This window comes from Chlorocebus sabaeus, chromosome 9 (genome assembly GCF_047675955.1).
Source record: "Chlorocebus sabaeus isolate Y175 chromosome 9, mChlSab1.0.hap1, whole genome shotgun sequence".
Lineage (NCBI taxonomy): Eukaryota > Metazoa > Chordata > Mammalia > Primates > Cercopithecidae > Chlorocebus > Chlorocebus sabaeus.
In genome coordinates, this window is record NC_132912.1 from 124,974,078 (window position 1) to 124,992,778 (window position 18,701).

Here is an 18,701-nt window from a genome sequence, read left to right on the forward strand (position 1 = left end):
CTCCCCAAGGCAACACCTGTGGCTGCTGCTCCCACTTGATAGAGGAGAGTGAAGCTCTGAGAGGCCCGGTCACAGGACTGCGACTGGCTGAGTTGGGATTGGACCCTGGTCTGCCTGCCTCAGGGACTCCAACTTGGTTGGATGATGAGATGACTCATGGCCTTTCCATGTCAGCCACAAAAATGGGCATCATCGCCATTTCCCAGAGGCCCCAAGGGTCATCAAGTCCAACCAGCTGTCTCAACAAAGCTGTTTCCAAATCCTCTGGGACAGGATGGCTGTCCAGAGAGGCCCTGGCTGAATGGCCTGCGGGTCTGAGTGCCTCTGAAAGGGAGGATCGAGGTCTCGGTTCCTCTCGCCCCTGCCAGCAGCCTTGCCATGCCAAGCACATCAGCAGAACCGGCATCTGGAGCTTCCTGGTGGAGGCAATGCTTTCCTCCAGACGGGTCCTTTCCTTTCTGGGGCTGAATCTGTTTTTAAGCTGCAGCTCCAGCAGGGGCCCACTGCTTAGGGCAGCACCCGGCTGTGGAGCCCTGGCCATAGGTGCTGACTTGTCCCCAGAGCACTAGGCAGGGCTAAGGAGGATGGCGTCAGCTTGGCCCCTTCTTGCCACTTGGCACCTGCTGCCCAGCCATGATGACGCCTCAGCTGTTCCTCCATGACATGATGAAAAAGAGGCAGAAGAAGGAGGAGGCTCAGATCATCTGAGGAAAGGAAGTGAGCGAGTGTTATTTGTCTCACGAAGATGTCAGTGTTTTCAGGGCACAGGCACCGCACCCACCAGCCCCGGCTCCACTTACCCTGGGTAATGGAGGGCTGGTTCCAGAACCAATAGTTCTGTACTCCTGAAAGCATCGGCCTGACTTTGTTTATGGCTGCTCTGTCCACCTCCGGAGACAGGCACAGGGTAGATGCTGGTAAATAACCCTTGAATCGAATCAGAACTCACTTATCTTTGTGCCTACAACTTTTCTGCACCCCTAGGCCTATCTTCTGGGACCTCTGGCATGGAGCGGTTGGGCGGTCCCAGAAATTCCCAGATCTTATAAAAATAAACGGTTCCGGGAAAGCTGGCGGGCATCTCTGACAGAGGGGACCACAGGGTCAGTGGTGCCTTCTGTCCAGCTGAGACAGGATGTGACTTGGACATCACTCTTGATTTACGGAAAAATAATCTGCAAGTACCCTGGGTGGGTCCTATGCAGGCTCTGCCTTGAGGGAGTGACTACATTTCCAAAGGGAGTTGGAAACCTTGTTCCCCGTTGTCCCCATTTATGAAAAGTGATCATTTTTGTGAAGTAAGTTATTTCAAAACAAGGGCAGGGAATGCGTGTCTGTGTGTGTGTGTCTTCTCAAAAAGAACTGGATCTTCTCAACCCGGCGCTGACCTTCAGCTCCATGAGGAAGTTAATTGGAGCTTGGTATTAACGCTGAGTATAGCAGAACTGATCCTGAAACCAGCTGCTAAAACTAGTTCCCCACACAGCCATTCTCTTCTTTTAAATTTTACCAGAAAGCACTTACGAAGTGCCTAATTTGGTCGCTTACTGGAAGGGCAGCATATGTACAGGGGGAGTCAGGAGTACTGGGTTCCAGTCCGAGCTGAGCCTCTTTTTCCCATCTGTAAAATGGAGCTCACGATCCTTGCCCCGTCTGCCCCACAGGAAGTTGGTGAGACTCAAGTGAGAAAATGCATACTGAGGTCCTCTGTAAAGTAACATGCGTTCCCATCAGTCACTTAATACACTTTTATTGAGCGCCTGCTATGTGCAGAACTCAGTGGTAGATGCTGAGGAGAATATAAGCATTTGTCTCCATTACCATCTCTGGGGCTGGACTTTATAAAATGTCATCTAAGCCACCATCTGCTTCCATGTACCTGACCCCTCCAGAGAGACTGAGGCTCCATCTCCCCTGGCTGGTGAAGCCACTAGTCTCTACAACATGGCTTTCCCTAGCCCGAACTAATTCCAGAAGGGAGTTTGCTGAAGGACTGTTATTCTTCTTTATGCCTCTGCTAAGCTTTCCCGAGAACTGTTGCTTTCTGGACCGGGATATAGGACAGAGCTTGAGGCCACTCTTCCTCTGCTTGCGTCTGCACGGCATCACCAAAGGTAAGCCCCAGTCCCGGGGAGCGCATCCACAGGAAAGCTGCTGGGCACCTGCCCACCCCATAGCCACTGCTGAGGGAACCTCACCTGATGTTTCCAAGGGAATCACCTGAAACATGGCATTGTCACTTCCAAGCTATGTGACGTCGGGAAAATCATGCGGCCTCTTGGTCTCACTTTCCCTGTCTGTAAAATGAGGGTAATTGGAGCTCTGATGAAATGCAGTGATGGCTAGAAGGGGCTTATATATTGTGAAGCAGTGTACAGCTGCCAAGGGCTGTTTCATTGGCATCTAATTGTATGTCCTACCTCTTCACATGCTTCACTTCTAGCCCCCTTGTCCTGCAGTTTGGGAGAAAACTCTGGATTTGTGCTCCCTCAACCTCATGCTCTGGGCACAGGGGATGGTACCTGTAACTCGGAAAGAGGAAAGAAATGTGGGGGAATATGTTTTTGGCAGTCCAGGAGGCCACCCAGTGAGATCTTTGCATCTGAAAGGACATCTGAGAACATTTTCCAAGCCATTTCCAGCTATCCAGATACAATGAGTAGCTCTAGAATTCAGGAATGGTTGATGGGGCCAGGTAGTTTTGTCCAAGTTGCTTCTAAACACTCCAGAAACACTGATGACCTGATCTCAAACCTCCTTTCCCAGGCAGGATTGCAGTCAGGGGGCCGTGAATGTTGGGGTGAGGCGTGCTTGTGGGGGAACACTGACTCTTCCCCAGGGACCTGGGAAGGGAGATCTAGGGAAAAGTATGGGGAAAAAAATAAAAATAGACATTTTAAATTGGAGCTATGTGCAACTTAAATATCTTCTTCCTTTTTGCTTTGTAATTTTTTCGATAATATTGTGAGAACTGAAATATCTTTAAAGAATAAGGAGGACTGGTCAAAGCTGACCTTCGAGGGCCACCGATGGCTTTTCCTTTAACAGTAGTTCTCAAGGTACCTTCCAGGGTTCACTGGGCAGCAATACCTTCGTGCAGTTTTGTTGAAAGTATATTTCATTCAAAATAAGATAAGTTACACTTAAATTGTACATTAATGTGTAGTACAGACATTTTTTAAAACTGAAGTTGAAATGGCCATCCAATTTGGAGTGAATGTATTGTTTCCTTTGGAAGATTATTTGTATAAGGTGGGGTTTGTTTTTTTTTTTTGAGATGGAGTCTCACTCTGTCTCCCAAGGCTAGAGTACACTGGTACAATCTCGGCTCACTACAACCTCTGCCTCCTGGGTTCAGGCGATTCTCCTGCCTCAGGCTCCCAAGTAACTGAGATTAAAGATGTGCGTCACCATACCCTGCTAATTTTTGCACTTTTAGTAGTGACGGGGTTTCGCCATGTTGGCCAGGCTGGTATTTCTGTAAGTTTTTAAAAGAGAATTGATTTGGAATATAAAAGTAATTGACTCTGAACATAACCACAGTGACCCTGAGATGTTTTATTTCCGCTTTGTCAATCAAACCTTAAAGGAGACCATCTACCCCTTTCCCTTCCCTCAGCTCCTGACTTCTTCCTTTTCCTTTCTGTAAATGAGACTTCTGAGGCTCTGGTGTGAATAACACTAAAAACCATGCTCTTTGTGTTTCTTCCCAGGCAAGGACCTGGAGGTGCTGCGGTACATTAACTTCTTCCCAGAGTCGTGGCTGAACCGGGTTACAGCCAACCACTACTACGCAGTGAGTTGCCTGCTCTGCGAGGACACACTTGTCGAAATGTGTTGCCTCTCTGACTTTGCTTTTTCTGGAGATGGGTTTCACTTTTGAAACCTCTAGATCTCTGAGGTCAGGACATATCTGGATCGTCCTCCAGGGAAAGTGGGGAGAGCAGTGCCTGGGAAGGAGAGAAGGGAGGAGACCCAGCTTTGGAATCCGGGTAGTTCGAGCTCCCCTCATACGCATTTTTGTTCTTGGTACAGATGAACCAATGTTGGGACCAAAGTACTCTTCCTCCAGTAATGAATGAACATATCTCTCTCTGTGCACCCTCAGCAACACAGAGCATTTACATTTCTAATCACTTTTCTTAATTGAGAAGGGAACAACGGCATCTCATTTTTTAACATGCATTTCCTTTATTACTGGTGACTATGAATGTTTTTCCATGCGGCATTTCCCCTTTGTGAATTGTCCATGCAAACTGTTGTAGTTCTTATGTGTTTTCAATCTCGCGTTTTCAGAGATGAAGAGGGGCAGTGTGTGAGTTCTGAAGATGTATGAGTCACTAGTTAAAATTCAATCCTGCTCAACAAATACCTATTGTAATATGCAAGCGCAGTGCTCAGCGCTCCCCGCACCATAGATCTTGACTCCGTGGAAGGAGGTGCTTTTATGGGACGTAACTCAGGACCATGCTCTAACAAGGCAGCAGAGGAGTGACAGAGAGGGCACAGTCTGTGCAGACATCTTGGGAAGTTCCCACCTCGCTCTTGGTCCTCTGGCTCTGCCCACCCCCTTCCTTTTGTCCCCTGCTCCTAATGCCATCCTCTGGAATTCCACTCCCTCCCCGCCCCAGCCCTCACCTTGGAGCCTCCCATGAGAGGCCTCGCTTGCTCTTGATTTTGTGACCGTGATCATCTCTGCCCCATGTACACATTTTGTTTCCCAGGTGAGACTGCTCAGGTACTTTTCTGTCTTCTCCTTGCATCCTCTGAAAGCACTGGGCACAGCACCCGACACAGTAGGTTTTCAATAAATGTCTGTGAACTGAAAGAATGGCTGAATGTGAGTCTAGAGGCAAAACTCTTTTTCAAACATGGTGAGGGGTGCAGGCATCAAGAAAGAGGCATGAAGATGAAGACAGGCACTCGTGTCCAGAGGATCCCTCTGTGGTCAGTTGTGTGCGTTTTCCTTTCAGCTGGAGAATGGGGGCGACATGGACCAACTGAAAGATCTTAACACCCAGGCTGTGAGATTTGGGCTGCTTTTTAACCAGGTACTGAGAACTGCACCCAAACAAGGGGAAGAACTGTTCCTCTCGTGCTTAGTTAAGAACCTTTGGAGGGCAGCCACGATCACTTCTGGCTCCTGGTAGGAAGGTCAGGGGACCAAAAGAGAGAATCATAGGTGTCTCTCCTGCATAGTCATCAGCTCCCAGGAAATAAAAATCACAAGGAAGGGGCCTGGGACAGGCCATTTAATAATTACCCCACTAAGGGGCCCAGCGATCCTGGTGATACTGGGATGGAGGAGTTGCCCTGGGATGTAGGACTTCAATTCTAAAACCAGGAAAGGCCAAGGCAAACTGGGAAAGGTTGGTCATGCTATTTCCCACAAACACCAACAGTTGCAAACTGGCTCAACAAGAGACTCCACGCCAAGTCCATGTTTAAGCTTATAGGGATGAACTGAGTCTGGGCAGCTATTTTGATAGATCTCAGAATAAAACTGCAGTGGGTCCAGGAGCTTGATTGCAAGGCATCTTGGCACTTAGTGACCAGGGGAGCGCTGGGGTTGGTAGCTGTGCTCCGTGCTGGGTTTCCTGTGATGGAAACAATTCTCCAAGAAATCACCAATCTCCTTTGATTATTTCAAGGCACCCCCGCAGTGATCTCAAAAGAATTCATGTTTCAAGAACTAAAAGGTGCTGAATGTATCATCAGAGAGTCCCCTCTGAGTCATCCCTGGAGAGGCTGGCTCAGCCTTTTGGTTGCAGAGATGTCGTGCCTAAGTGGGCAGATGGAGATCACAGAGCCAGGACTTCCCGCAAGTGCTATGAGTGGCTCTTGGGTCCATCAAATTGAAACAACATGCTTTGTTTCAAAGGTCTATAGACCACAGGTCCTGTGAGAACATACCTAACCTATTCTTTACCTCACTGAGGAACATGAAGAGTAAATTATATTGTCACTGTTCAGTAGCTACTACTAAGGCTACTACTAACTTCTACTAACTGTACCAACTGTTTGTAGTGCGACCAAGGAGAGGAGGGTCTAAACCCTCCCGAAACACTGATTACCTGATCTCAAACCTTTTTTGTCAAGCAGGATTGCAGCCAGGAGACTGTGAATGTTGGGGTGAGGCATGGTTTTGGGGGTACACTGTAACTTTTGCAAACTTGATGGGTTCCCAGGGACCTGAGAAGGGAGATACAGGGAAAAATATGGGGAAAAACATAAAAATAGAAGAAATTTTAAATTGGAGCTGTGTGCAGCCTAAATATCTTCTTCCTTTTTGCTTTGTAATTTTTTTCTGTAGTATTGTGAGAACTGAAATTTTTTTTTATTATACTTTAAGTTCTATGGTACATGTGCACAACGTGCAGGTTTGTTACATATGTATACTTGTGCCATGTTGGTGTGCTGCACCCATCAATTTGTCAGCACCCATCAACTCATCATTTACATCAGGTATAACTCCCAATGCAATCCCTCCCCCCGCCCCTCTCCCCATAATAGGCCCTGGTGTGTGATATTCCCCTTACCGAGTCCAAGTGATCTCATTGGAGACCTGAAATATTTTTAAAGAATAAGATGAATCAGTCAAAGCTGACCTTCAAGGGCCACTGATGGCTCTTCCTTTAACAATAGTTCTAGAGGTAGCCTCCAGGGTTCACTGGGCAGTGGTATCTTCTTGCATGATTGTTAAAAGTATATTTCATTCAAAATAATATAAGTTACACTTAAAAGCATTAATATGTAGTATAGAATTTTTTTAAACTCAGGTTGAAATTGCCATCCAATTTGGAGTGAATTTATTCCAAATTGTTAGTAGTAATTACTACTACCAAGGATTTCAGTTTCACTTTCTCCATGTTTCCTAGGTTAAAATTGCCGTTGTATTTTCACTTTCAAATCAGTTGCTGAATGAGTAATGTTTGTTGTTGTCGCTATACTTTGTTTTACCATGTCCTCTTGACTTTTTTTTTTTTTTTTTTTTTTTGAGACAGAGTCTTACTCTGTAGCCCAGGCTGGAGTACAGTGACACAATCTCCGCTCCCTGCAACCTCTGCCTCCCCATTCAAGCAATTCTCTTGCCTCAGCCTCCTGAGTAGCTGGGACCACAGGCATGCACCACCACGCCTAGCTAATTTTTTTTTTTTGGAGGGGGTATTTTTGGTAGAGATGGGGTTTTGCCACATTGTCTAGGCTGGTCTTGAACTCCTGACCTCAGATGATCTGCCTGCCTAAGCCTCCCAAAGTGCTGGGATTATAGGTGTGCGCCACCGCACCCAGCTGACTTTGAACACTAAATATTTTCCCCCCTTCACTTTGTTGTTTCTCTTTCCCAATTTAGGAGAATACAACTTATTCGAAAACGATTGCTGTATATGGATTCTTCTTTAAGATAACAGGACTCAAACATGATACTACTTCTTATAGTTTTTACATGCAGGTAAGGATAGAGTGCACGAAAGTTATGTCTCTGAAAGTCTTTTAGAGTTAGAGTCAATCCATGTTGAATTAATAATAATTGATTCATCATTAATTACTAATTGACATGAAATGTAAGTGCTAACCATGCTCGTATATGTGATGTCATTTGATTTTTACAACCACCTTGGGAAGTAGGTATTGGTAACCCATTTAGCAGATGAGGATCTGAAAACTAGCATCTTTGTGTTTATACGGCCTCTACTGGTAAAGCCAGGATTAGATTCTAGTCTTCTGTCTCCACATGTGGGGCTCACTTCATCTTCAATTTATACAACTTATACAAACAATTCAGTTATTCTCCCATGAAGATAACCAGTAATGTCCCCAAGTGGGAGAGCGGGTAATTTTGTTTAGCTGCAAAGTGGGCTATGGGCAGGACCCCAGAAAGGTGCTTGACTTCTCTGTAGTGCTCCTGCTGGACTTTAGGAGAGGCAGGAGAATGTCATGTTTAGGAATGGAGAGTCTGCAGGCAAACGGCCTGTGAGCTATAGGACCTGGGCAAGTGCCAGGAACTCTCCTCTGTGCAGTTTCCTTGCCTTTAAGACACAGAAGGTAACAGGACATACCTCACCGGATTGTTGTGAGTTTAAATGTGTTAATCTGTGCAGGGTGGCTTGGAACAAGCTTGACACACAAAGCACCATGTACATTAGGGAAGATGAGGAAGATGATGTTGATGATGACAATGACAACTATGATGAAAGATCGCTGTGTTCCACTTAAGATTTGCTTACAAGTCTCTCTTCTCTAAACTGCAAGCTTTTGAGAGGCCATTCCTTATTAATCTTTTTATTACTACTGCCAATCACAGTACCGAGAACATAGAGGAGCTTTATTTTTTTTATTTTTCTTTATTTTTTGAGATGGAGTCTTGCTGTGTCACCCAGGCTGGAGTGCAGTGGCGCAATCTCGGCTCACTGCAGCCTCCATATAAAGGGGCTTTAAATGGCTGGCTGAATGAATGAATGGATAAATGAGTGAATTAATGCATGAATGAAGAAACCAGAGTTTTAGTCTCAGCTTTGCCAGTACTTCATATGTGTCCTGGAGCAAGTCATTTCTCTTTCTTGGGCCTCAGCTCTTGGTCTCCTCAGTGGTCTCCACTGACTCAGGCATCTCCCTACACAATGAATTCTTCTGGGTGGAAGAGACGAATTATGTGACAACAACAGTCCAAATGCCCTTGTTGAGTACTACATTGGTTTTTTAATTCTGGCAAAGCCATCATAAAGCTTGACTTATGGTGTTTTTCTAGATTGGCCAAAGCCCAGGCCATCAGCCACTGGTTTATGTACAGTGGGGACTCAAACAACAACCCACCCAGCAGCAGCAACTTTTAGGAGATGGTGCCAATTGGGAAATGCCCGCTTGCTGCCTGCACACATTATATACCAGGGTCTATGTGCCAGGTGCCGGCTTTCGCTAACTCTGGGCCACCCCGATTGCAGTTCCACCTGAGGTGGGTCACTCTCTTTGCAGAGAATAAAGCACACAGACCTGGAATCCCCCTTCGTGGTCTACGAGCACAAGCCTGTCAGCCTGCGAGCGGCACGCCTGGTGAAGTATGAGATCAGAGCCCAGGCCCTGGTTGACGGCAAGTGGCAGGAGTTCAGGACAAACCAGATCATGCAGAAGTTTGGGTTGACCAAGCCATCCTGCAAAAGTCATGCAAGTGTTCATGTTGTCTTTTTCTTTTATTTCCTTTTTGCTCTTTCTCTCCCTCATCCTTTTGGGGATCACTGGCTTCTAATCTCCAGTGCTCTACACTGAAGATCCTTGGAAAATCTGGCTCAGTTTCTTAAGGATTATCACAGCCTCAAATAATGCTAAAGAGAAATCTCTTCTAGAATGAAAAATCATGGATGTGAATAACTATAACCCAAATCAGACTGCCTGATTTGGGTCACACTAGATCTATTTTATAAGCATCGAAGGGTATTTTTTTTTTTAGGTGAGCAGGCTCCGTGGAGCGTATTTGCCATCACTACCTCCACTGATGCCTGTGAGTAACACATTAATTTCCCTGAAATCTACAGCCCAGACTCACCTGTCTCACTCTGGCCCACTGGGGAAGGACGGGGCCCATCTACCTCAGTAGGTGGTTGCCAGCATCTAGGCAGATCCACTGCCTGGCCTGGCTTCTGACCAGAATAAGACTTTGCTACAAGCCAGTGAGTAATTCCCAGTCCTGACTGCATGTCAGAATCACCTGGGGGCTTTATAACTACCAAAGCCAGAGCCCCACCCAGATCACCAGACTAGATAGATACTCCATGGGTCGGGCCTGGGTATCAGTATTTTTAAAAGTTTCCAGGTTCTTTTCTATGATGTTAGAAATCACAGTAGCAATTTCCTTTGTGGGGGCAAGGGAGAGGGGCTGGGAAATTAACTGACAGAGAACATGAAGGAGATTTCTGTGGGGCTGGAAATATTTGTCTTTGGTTTTTTTTTTGAGATGGAGTCTCACTCTGTCACCCAGGCGGGAGTACAGTGGCACGATCTCAGCTCACTGCAAGCTCTGCCTCCCGGGTTCACACCATTCTCCTGCCTCAGCCTCCCGATTAGCTGGGATTACAGGCGCCCGCCACCATGCCCGGCTAAGTTTTTGTATTTTTTAGTAGAAATGGGGTTTCACTGTGTTAGCCAGGATGGTCTCGATCTCCTGACCTCGTGATCCGCCCGCCTCGGCCTCCCAAAGTGCTGGAATGAAATATTTGTCTTGATCAGGGTGATGGTTACACGGGAGTGTTTACTTTGTGAGAATCCATCAAGCTGTCCTCTTCAGATTTGTACACGTTATTGTGTTTAAGTTATTCCTAATTTATTGGCAGTTTATTTCCAATACCCTCTGCAAGTTATTCTGATGTGCAGCTATCTTTGAGAGCCAGCATTTTCTACAACTGTTAGGAACTTCCTCTTTCCCCTTCTGGGGTGGCCATTGTGTTTATCCTAAAAGTCACATTCGCTTGGTTTTGTTTCATGTTTTAGATCTTGAAAATCCAAACTGTGGGCATCCCAATCTATGTAAGTTTTGCTTTCATCTTCCCACCATCCTGACAGTTTCCAGAAGAATCTATGGGATTCCCCCCCCACTGGTCTGCATAAAAGAAAATAAAATGACATCAAAGGGAGCACTCAAGCATTCCGTTGCCTTTCCTAGTTGGTGATGGTCTCATTCGAACTTTTGTCCACATTTGTATCATTTGAGGGTGGAACGTGCCAGATCCAAGAGTGCATTGACCAGCCCTGCCCCCACAGCACCCTGAGTCCAGCCCTAACTTTCTGCCCTCTCCCAGCACCATGGAAGCACCAGCGGCGGCAACGGCCTGCAGCCAGGAGCATGGAGAACTTCCCTTAGATGCAGCTCTGTCTGCTACACAGAACAACATGCCTGCCAATTGTCCCTGGCAGTTTGGGCTCAGACAGAACAAGAGGTAGGAGGGGACGGAAGTGATTCTTAAGTACAGAGTGACTTATTTATTATCCCACCTTTTAAACTGAAGCTCTGCAGTTTGGAAGGAGGGAAGTAGAGAACCTTCCTTCCCACTTTATTTATTTTCTATTGCAGTGTCACAAAGGACCACAAATTTAGTGACTTAAAACAACACATCGATTACTTCACAGTTTTCATGGTTGAGGAATTCAGGCGTAGCTTCACTGGGTCCTATACTCAGGGCCTCATAAGACTACGGTTTAGTGGCAGGCGGGCCGTCTTCTCATCTGAAGAGATGGCCAGGGGAATTCATGTCCAAGCACGTTCAGGTTGCTCGCAGATTAATTTTCTTGCAGCTGTATGACCAACGGCCCCGGCTGCTACCAGGGTAGAGAGAAGGCTGCGCAGGCCCTAGTGGCCCCCTGCAGTCCCTGTCCTTGACTCTCTACAGACAGTTCAAATCATGGCTATTTGCTTCTTCAAGGCCAGCAGAAGAATCTCTCATTCTAGTCTGCTAAGACAGCATCATACATAACGTAAGGTAATCATAGGAGTGACAGCCCCTCCCCTCTGCCCTATTCTCTGGACTAGAAGTAAGTCACATGTTCCACCCACACCCAAGGGGAGAGAATTATACAAGGGGTCACCTGAGGGTGTGTCCACCACACTGTATTACCCATTGTCTTCGGAAAAGTGATGGAGAGTCGATGACGCTATGCAGACAATTAGGTGGATAAGTTTAGTCTAATAATCACCTTAGAGTCAGACACAGCTGGGGGAGCCTCCTTCCCAGCAGAGAAACCAGTGCAGTGTGACCTGGCAGGGAGGCACAAAGGAACTGGGCATTGGGAGCCTGTTGGCAGGTTCTCCCCGCCCTTCCCCAAGCCCTGTTTCCCAGGCTGCCTCACCAGCTTGCTTCTGGCCTGGTTCAGTCAACGGGAGGTGGGGATGGGAGCTTGGAAGACAGAGAACAGGAGAGGCCTAAGTGGTTTGTACCCTCTGGGCTCAGAGGACGTTTTCCAGCATTAACTGTGTCTCCTTCCTCCCCTGCCCAGCTTGTGCCCCAGCTCATGCCTGCAGCCTCCTGCCAGGGTGTCAGCACCCATCAAAGGTCCCTGCTTCTGGTTCTGATAACACCTCACCCCTGTGTCCCTCCAGACTTTGGGGCAGTGGGGACTTCCTTCACTGCAGTCCCTGGGTCGCCTCATTCCCTGTTTAGCTTCTTGAGTTTTACTTCATCTGGAAACCAGTTCTCTGTATTATATTGATTCTGTTTGAAACCCCTAGAGTAGTTTATATTTCCAGGTTAGTCCCTAATGTAAAGGGTTTTGGTGAGTTGGCAGATGCGGTTCAGTGGGGTGGATGATTGGATAACATGGCCTCAGTGATTCTTCCCATCCCTGCAGGGCGGGATCTAGGATGAGGCAAGTGAGGCACTTGCTTGGGCATATAACCCAAGGGGGCACCGAAATGCTCAGTAATATAGATAAATAGTATTTTAATTCAATGTTTTAAAAGACCAAAATCAACACACACAAATCTATGACAGAACTTGGTGAAATGTCATAAGGTGAACACACCCATATAACCAGCACCCAGATCAAAAACAAAAAGAACATAACCAGCACCCCAGACACCCCCAGTGGACCCCCCAAGGTGAATACAACACCGACTTCGATCTCCATGAATTAGTTTGGCCCTTTAGTTGGAATATCTTATAAACAATCTGACAGTGCACATTCTTTCATGCCTGCATGCTTTTGTTCAGCATCGCATTTAAGAGATTCATCCAGGTTTTCACCAGGAGCTGTGGTTTATTTTCAAATAACATGATAGTTTCACTTTTTTACTTTTTAAAAACTAAATGTTACTTCGATAAAATAATACATGTCACAGAAGAGTGAGAAAATACAAAGAAGAAAATCAAATGGCCTGGGGCTGCCGTCACTGAGATGTTTGGTAGGCGACCTTCCAGGAGGAATTTTAGGCGCATTTACAGTTTTCTTTCCATTTAAAATGGGATTTGCAGTTCAGAGTCTCATTATTCTCTTGAGAGAGCTAAACAGCATGGCAGGGTGTAGTGGCTCATACCTGTAATCCGAACACTTTGGGATGCTGAGGTGGGTGGATCCTTTGAGCCCAGGAGTTCAAGACCAGCTTGGGCAACATGGCGAAACCCCATCTCTACAAAAGATATAAAACTTAACCAGGCATGGTGGTGCGCAGCTGTAATCCCAGCTACTTGGGAGGCTGAGGTGGGAGGATCATTCGAGCCCAGGCAGTTGAGGCTGCAGTGAGCTGTGGTTGTGCCACTGCACTCCAGCCAGGGCAACAGAGCAAAACCCTGTCTCAATTTAAAAAAAAAAGAAAAAAAAAAAAAAAAAAAGCGGGGAAGGCGGGGGAGGTTAAACAGGATAACAGGGTGATTTCTTTAATAGGAAGCACAATGTTTGCGGAGAAAGGAGATGGTGTTTTTGTTTCACCTTCAAATTGTGGGGCATCAGAAAAGTCACTTGTCACTTATCTTCCATGACTGTCACTTTCTTATCTGTAAAAGAGACATAAGCTGTCCCCTCTGCCTCCTTCTCAGGGCTGTGAGCCCCGCAGGCAGCACTGTCTGTGAGGCCCCTTACGGACCAGCCCCTGTGCAGACGCCTGGGGGCTTGGTGTTACTGGCTCAAGCAAAAATGCAACCTTGTGGCATTTTACCACAGTTCTATAGGATAACAGGGATGACGAAAACTGAAAACACTGACAAGCAAATCTGCAGATGTCTAAGAGAGGAGAGGTTGTTTGGTAGCGTCTCTGAAACATGAATGATTGCCCAGTCTCTAGGGGAAACAACTGTTAGGTATTTGAAATATGTAAACTCATTCGCCAGGAGTTTGCAAGAGTGGGAGAAACTTGCAAAGCAGTGATGCCAAAAATGTGTCTGTAAGGTGAGCAGTAAAGCAGAGCAGGGAATGTTAGGCAGGGGCTGGGGCGGGCAGGAGAAAGGCAGTCCCAAAAGCTGGGGCGGGGCTGGGGTGGCAGAAGGAAGGCAACCCCAAAAAGACAGGGAAGGACTGAAGGCTTGGGCTTCCTCCCCCTCCTCTTGACCTGGCAACAGGAAGGTACCAGAGGCAGTAGGACTTGGGGTGTCAGGGAGGGGCCCTGTGATGTCATTTCCACCTCCTAATTGTACAAGGGGGGAAATGGAGCCCCAGCAAGCTGGAGTAATGATTCTGGTGGGAAAATGCTTACTAAGCACCATCTCGCTGAATCCTCCTGACCCCATGAGGTAGGTGTATTTTCCACGTCTGATAAGAAGGAAACTGAAGCCAGGCCATGGTGGCTCACTCCTGTAATCCCAGTACTTTGGGAGGCTAAGGTGAGTGGATCACTTGAGGTTAGGAGTTCAAGACCAGCCTGGCCAACATGGTGAAACCCTGACTGTACTGAAAATACAAAAATTAGCTGAGTGTGGTGATGTGTGCCTGTGATCCTGGCTACTTGGGAGGCTGAGGTGGGAGGATCGCTTGGACCAGGAAGTTGGAGGTTGCAGTGACCCAAGATTGTGCCACTGCACTCCAGTCTGGGCCCAGATAAAGTAAAGTAAATTTATTCATCCAAGGCTCCTCAGTGTGGCAGAGCTGGGAGTCCAGCTCAGGCCTGGCCACAGGCCTATCTCTTTCTAGTTCCCCTGATGGCCCACTGAGAAGAGTGAAAATGTTTTAGGGTGTTTAATTCAAATATTTCTTGAACATCTATCTGTTCAAAAGCAATGTGCATGGAGCATCTGCTGCACGCCAGGCCGAGGTGTGCAGGGTGTGCCCCATATGATATCTGATTTGATTATGATGGGGCCTTGATCAGGGGCGAGGGTGGGAGAGTGGCACATACCTAGGCCTGGAAGGATGGCGGGGGGAGTGTCCTTGCAGGTGGGGTTGGAGGGAAACAGTACACAGATGGTGTCCCAGCCCCATGGCTCTAGGACTGAATATGCATCTGAATTACCTGGGACCTTGTGCACGTGCAGATCCTGGGCCCCGGCTGAGACAGGCTGATTTTGAAGTCTGAAAGACGCTCAGAAATCTGCACTATAACAGGCCTCCTGGGGGATGCTGATGCAGGGTGTCTGTGGATCACACCCAGAAACTGATCTGTGTGTCAATTCCACAGCAGGGTTTCTTACTGTGCTCCACACACCCAATTATCTTCCTTACCTAGTGCCAAAACAAAATCCAAACAATAACAAAAAACCTGCGAATCGATTTCACCACACTGGCTGATTCGAAACAAAGCAAAACAAATTTCCTAGAATATGAAATAAACAGAACTTAGTAATGAGGCCCCTCCTGTGGGTGAACCATAATTCACAGTCACAGTTCACCCCTTTCCACTAGGGGGCATAGTCCACCTCAAAAATTTTAGTGGCAAAAATGTGCAACCTAAAAACTCATTTTATAGCAGGGAGTCCCCTTGCTTTGTGGTTGAAAGTGAGTTGTACATCCTGGGAGAGGCTCTGTTTATCCAAACATCCACAGTATGTACATCATAAAATCTCTGAACTTGAGAAGTATTAGTTTTGAGACAAAAATTCCTAAGATAATTTTACAAGCTTTTCTTACAAGGGAGAAATTCGTAGAGATTCAAGGTAGAATTTGTATTTTAAAGTCCAAAGTCCCAATGCCCAAAGCAGTGGCCATGAGCAGTGGTTAACGAAACATCTTACGTACCATGTCTGAAATGTTTCATTCACCTCTCCCGATGCCCACCTTCTGGCTCACCTCCCAGCCCCTCCCCTTCAAAGGGGGAGATGGCCCTGGACTCATTTGGTGCACACACACCAAGTCTTTCGGGTTCTAGAGTACAACTGACCTGTGTTTGAGTCTCAGCCCTGCCCCTTACCAGCTGTGTGGTCTTAGGCAAGCCATCTAACCTCTCTGAGCCTCAGAGACTGATCTGAGATAGGCAATCAAACTCATGGTAAGAATTAAATAAGTTGATGTGATTTGTAAAGCACCTACCACATAATACGTGCTTTATGCAATTTATTCCTTATTGTTTCACCCTTATTGCTTGGAGTCAGGTAGTACTTGTGGAAGGCCAAAATGGTTGCTGTGCGATCTTGGGCCAGTCCCTTTTCTTTCTCTGGGCCTACTTCCCTTCATACAAAATGAAAAGGTTGACTCAGGTGCTCTCTGCAGTCTTTTCCGACTGCGATCAGCAGATTCTCAAATTCTGTGAATATGGAAAAACAGATGTGAGTGGTTGAGCCTGTGAACCAGAAGAAGGAGGATTTGGAGAAAGGAACTGTCTTATTTTCCCGTGGGCTCATCAAAATGGGAATGAATTGGAAAGAGTAAGAGAGGGTTTTTTCCTTGCCCCTCTTTAGAGGGTTTTGCATCCTGGAGACTGGTGTGTCTTGTAATTCCGGGGAGGAGAGAGTTTGTTCTTGCTCTTGTAAGCCTAGGCTACTGATTGGGGTTGGCCAAGCTGTTGGGGAGACGAGTGAGCTTCCCAGGGATGACCTGGGTACCAGAAGTCCCAGGCCCTGCTTGAACATGGGGGTAGGTGTAGGATGTGGGGGATTGGGCATCTGGGCCCTGAGGCCTTGAGAGCTGGAGAAAGAGGTTCTCGTGGAGAAGAGAGAGACAGAAGAAACCTCAGTGAGACAGACCCTGAGGGCAGCACCAGCCAACAGAACTTTCCACAATGATGGAAATGTCCCATATCTGCTCCATCCAATGTGGCATCTGATGTGGCATCCGATGTGGCATCCGATGTGGCATCCGATGTGGCAACCAATGTGGCATCCGATGTGGCATCCAATGTGGCATCCGATGTGGCATCCGATGTGGCATCCAATGTGGCATCTGATGTGGCATCCGATGTGGCATCCGATGTGGTATCTGATGTGGTAGCCATTAGCCATGCGTGGCCTTTGAGCACTTCAAATGTGGCTGGAGCAAACTGAGAAATTGAGTTTTCAATTTTATTTCATTTTAATTCATTTAAATTTAAATTGCCATAAGCTTAAGTAGAAGAAGCAAGGTAACAACAGCACCCAACATGAAACCAGAAATGGATGCTTCCTGGCTTTGCAGACTCTAGGGTTCCGAGCCTCTCCGTCTCTTCCCAGGCCCCCAAAGAGTGGAGCCTCAGTGGCAGGCCGTGCCCATGCCTGAGGCTCAGCCTGAGGCCATCTCAGACTTCTTTCTGGAGAAAGCCGTGCTGCGGAAAAGGAAGGTTCCCATGCTGGGGAAGTGGAGCTCAGCTCGGTATTGATATTATTCTTATCTTGCTCCTTCTACTTGTGTTAACCACTTAAATTTAAATAAATTAAAATGAAATAAAATTTAAAATTTCACTCTTAGTCACTCTAGTCATGTTTCTTTTTGTTGTTTCTTAACTCCTCCTTGCAGAGGAGCGCTAACTCATAGGCCGTGCACCCAGAGTCGGCCAAGCCACCCTTCAAGTGCTCAGTGGACTCAATGGCTAGTGGCTGCCCTGTGGGCATGGCAGATGTGGGACAAAGGGCTCCTATGGCTGCCCCTCATGACTTTGAGCTTTGTGACTTTGAATGAGTCATGTGACCTTTGTGCTTTTGTTCCTTGACTTTACTCATGCCATAGATTTACAGCGAGCTGCTGCAGGCCAGGCTTCGGGTGAGATTGCGAAGGCGAACAAAACACACAGTCTCTGCCATCTCGGAGCCTACAGTGTGTGGGGAAAGATAGTTATTAGTGGAATATGCACTAAAGAATGCCTGGGTGCCCTGAAGAGCACAGTTTCCAAAGAGCATAAAGCAAAGAAAGTTGACCTGGATCCTGGTGTGAGGGTCAAGGCCCAAGGAGAGCCCTCCCAGGGGAAGCAGTGCTTACACGGAGAGCTGAAGTAGGAGTGGGAATTGAAACAGGTTTAGGTCAGGATGTAGAGACACGACTACTCATATGCTGCTAGTGGGAGGGTGAAATGGTGCAGTTGCTTTGGAAAACTGGTGGCTCCTCAAACAATTAACGTATAGTACCATGTGACCCAGCAATTCTCACCTCTAGTTACATACCCCCGAGAAAATGAAAACGTATGCCCACCCAGAAACGTGAACATGAATGTTCATAGCAGGGTTATTCACAACGGGCAAAACAGTGGAAATTAGCCAGGAGAAATGGCGTGCACCTGCAAAAAGGGTGAGGTGCCTGTAGAAAGGGGGTTGGCGCATGCCTGTAGTCCCAGCTGCTTGGGAGGCTGAGGTGGGAGGATCACTTGAGCCCGGGAAGTGGAGTCTGCAGTGACCCGTGATCGCACTACTGGACTCCAGCCTGGGTGACAGAATGAGACCACCCTTTACAAAAAAAGAAAAAAAAAGTTCTCACTTTGGTAGCAGATATACTAAAATTGGAATGATACAGAGATTAGCATCACACCTGCACAAGGATGACATACAAATTTGTGAAATGTACCATGTTTTTAATAAATTTTTTTAAATTAAAAAAAAGTAAAAGAAAAAGAAAAAAAGAGAAGTGGAAACAACATAAATGTCCATCAGTGGATGCGTGGATAAACGAAATGTAGTCTATCCATGCAATAGAACATTACTCAGCCCTAAAAAGGAATGTAGGACTGGCACGTGCTACGTGGATAAACCCTAAAAAGATCATGTTAAGTGAAAGAAGGCAGTCACAAAAAAACACGTATTATATAACTCCATTCATACGAAATGTCCGGAGAAAGAACGTCTACAGACAGAAAGTAGATTCGTGGTTGCTCAGGGCTGGAAGATAAGAGGATGGTC

General features: G+C 46.8%; 1 protein-coding gene and 1 pseudogene across 16 annotated transcripts in view; both read left to right on the top strand.

Moving 5' to 3' along the window:
- Window positions 1-10,622, top strand: part of BTBD16 (BTB domain containing 16) — an 82,590-nt gene extending 71,968 nt beyond the window's left edge. For 14 of the 16 annotated variants that reach the window (XM_073019431.1, XM_073019419.1, XM_073019420.1 and 11 more), the window contains 5 exons: window positions 2,023-2,114; window positions 3,714-3,796; window positions 4,974-5,051; window positions 7,352-7,450; window positions 8,971-10,622. In XM_073019431.1, the coding sequence (XP_072875532.1) occupies window positions 2,023-2,114; window positions 3,714-3,796; window positions 4,974-5,051; window positions 7,352-7,450; window positions 8,971-9,261 (643 nt within the window). In that variant the 3' untranslated portion in view covers window positions 9,262-10,622. The remainder of the gene's footprint in view (window positions 1-2,022; window positions 2,115-3,713; window positions 3,797-4,973; window positions 5,052-7,351; window positions 7,451-8,970) is intronic. The other 2 variants (XM_073019429.1, XM_073019430.1) reach the window with 2 other exon arrangements.
- A 7,656-nt stretch (window positions 10,623-18,278) lies between these two features.
- On the top strand, window positions 18,279-18,378 carry LOC119628141 (U6 spliceosomal RNA; annotated as a pseudogene).
- The last annotated feature ends 323 nt before the right edge of the window (window positions 18,379-18,701 follow it).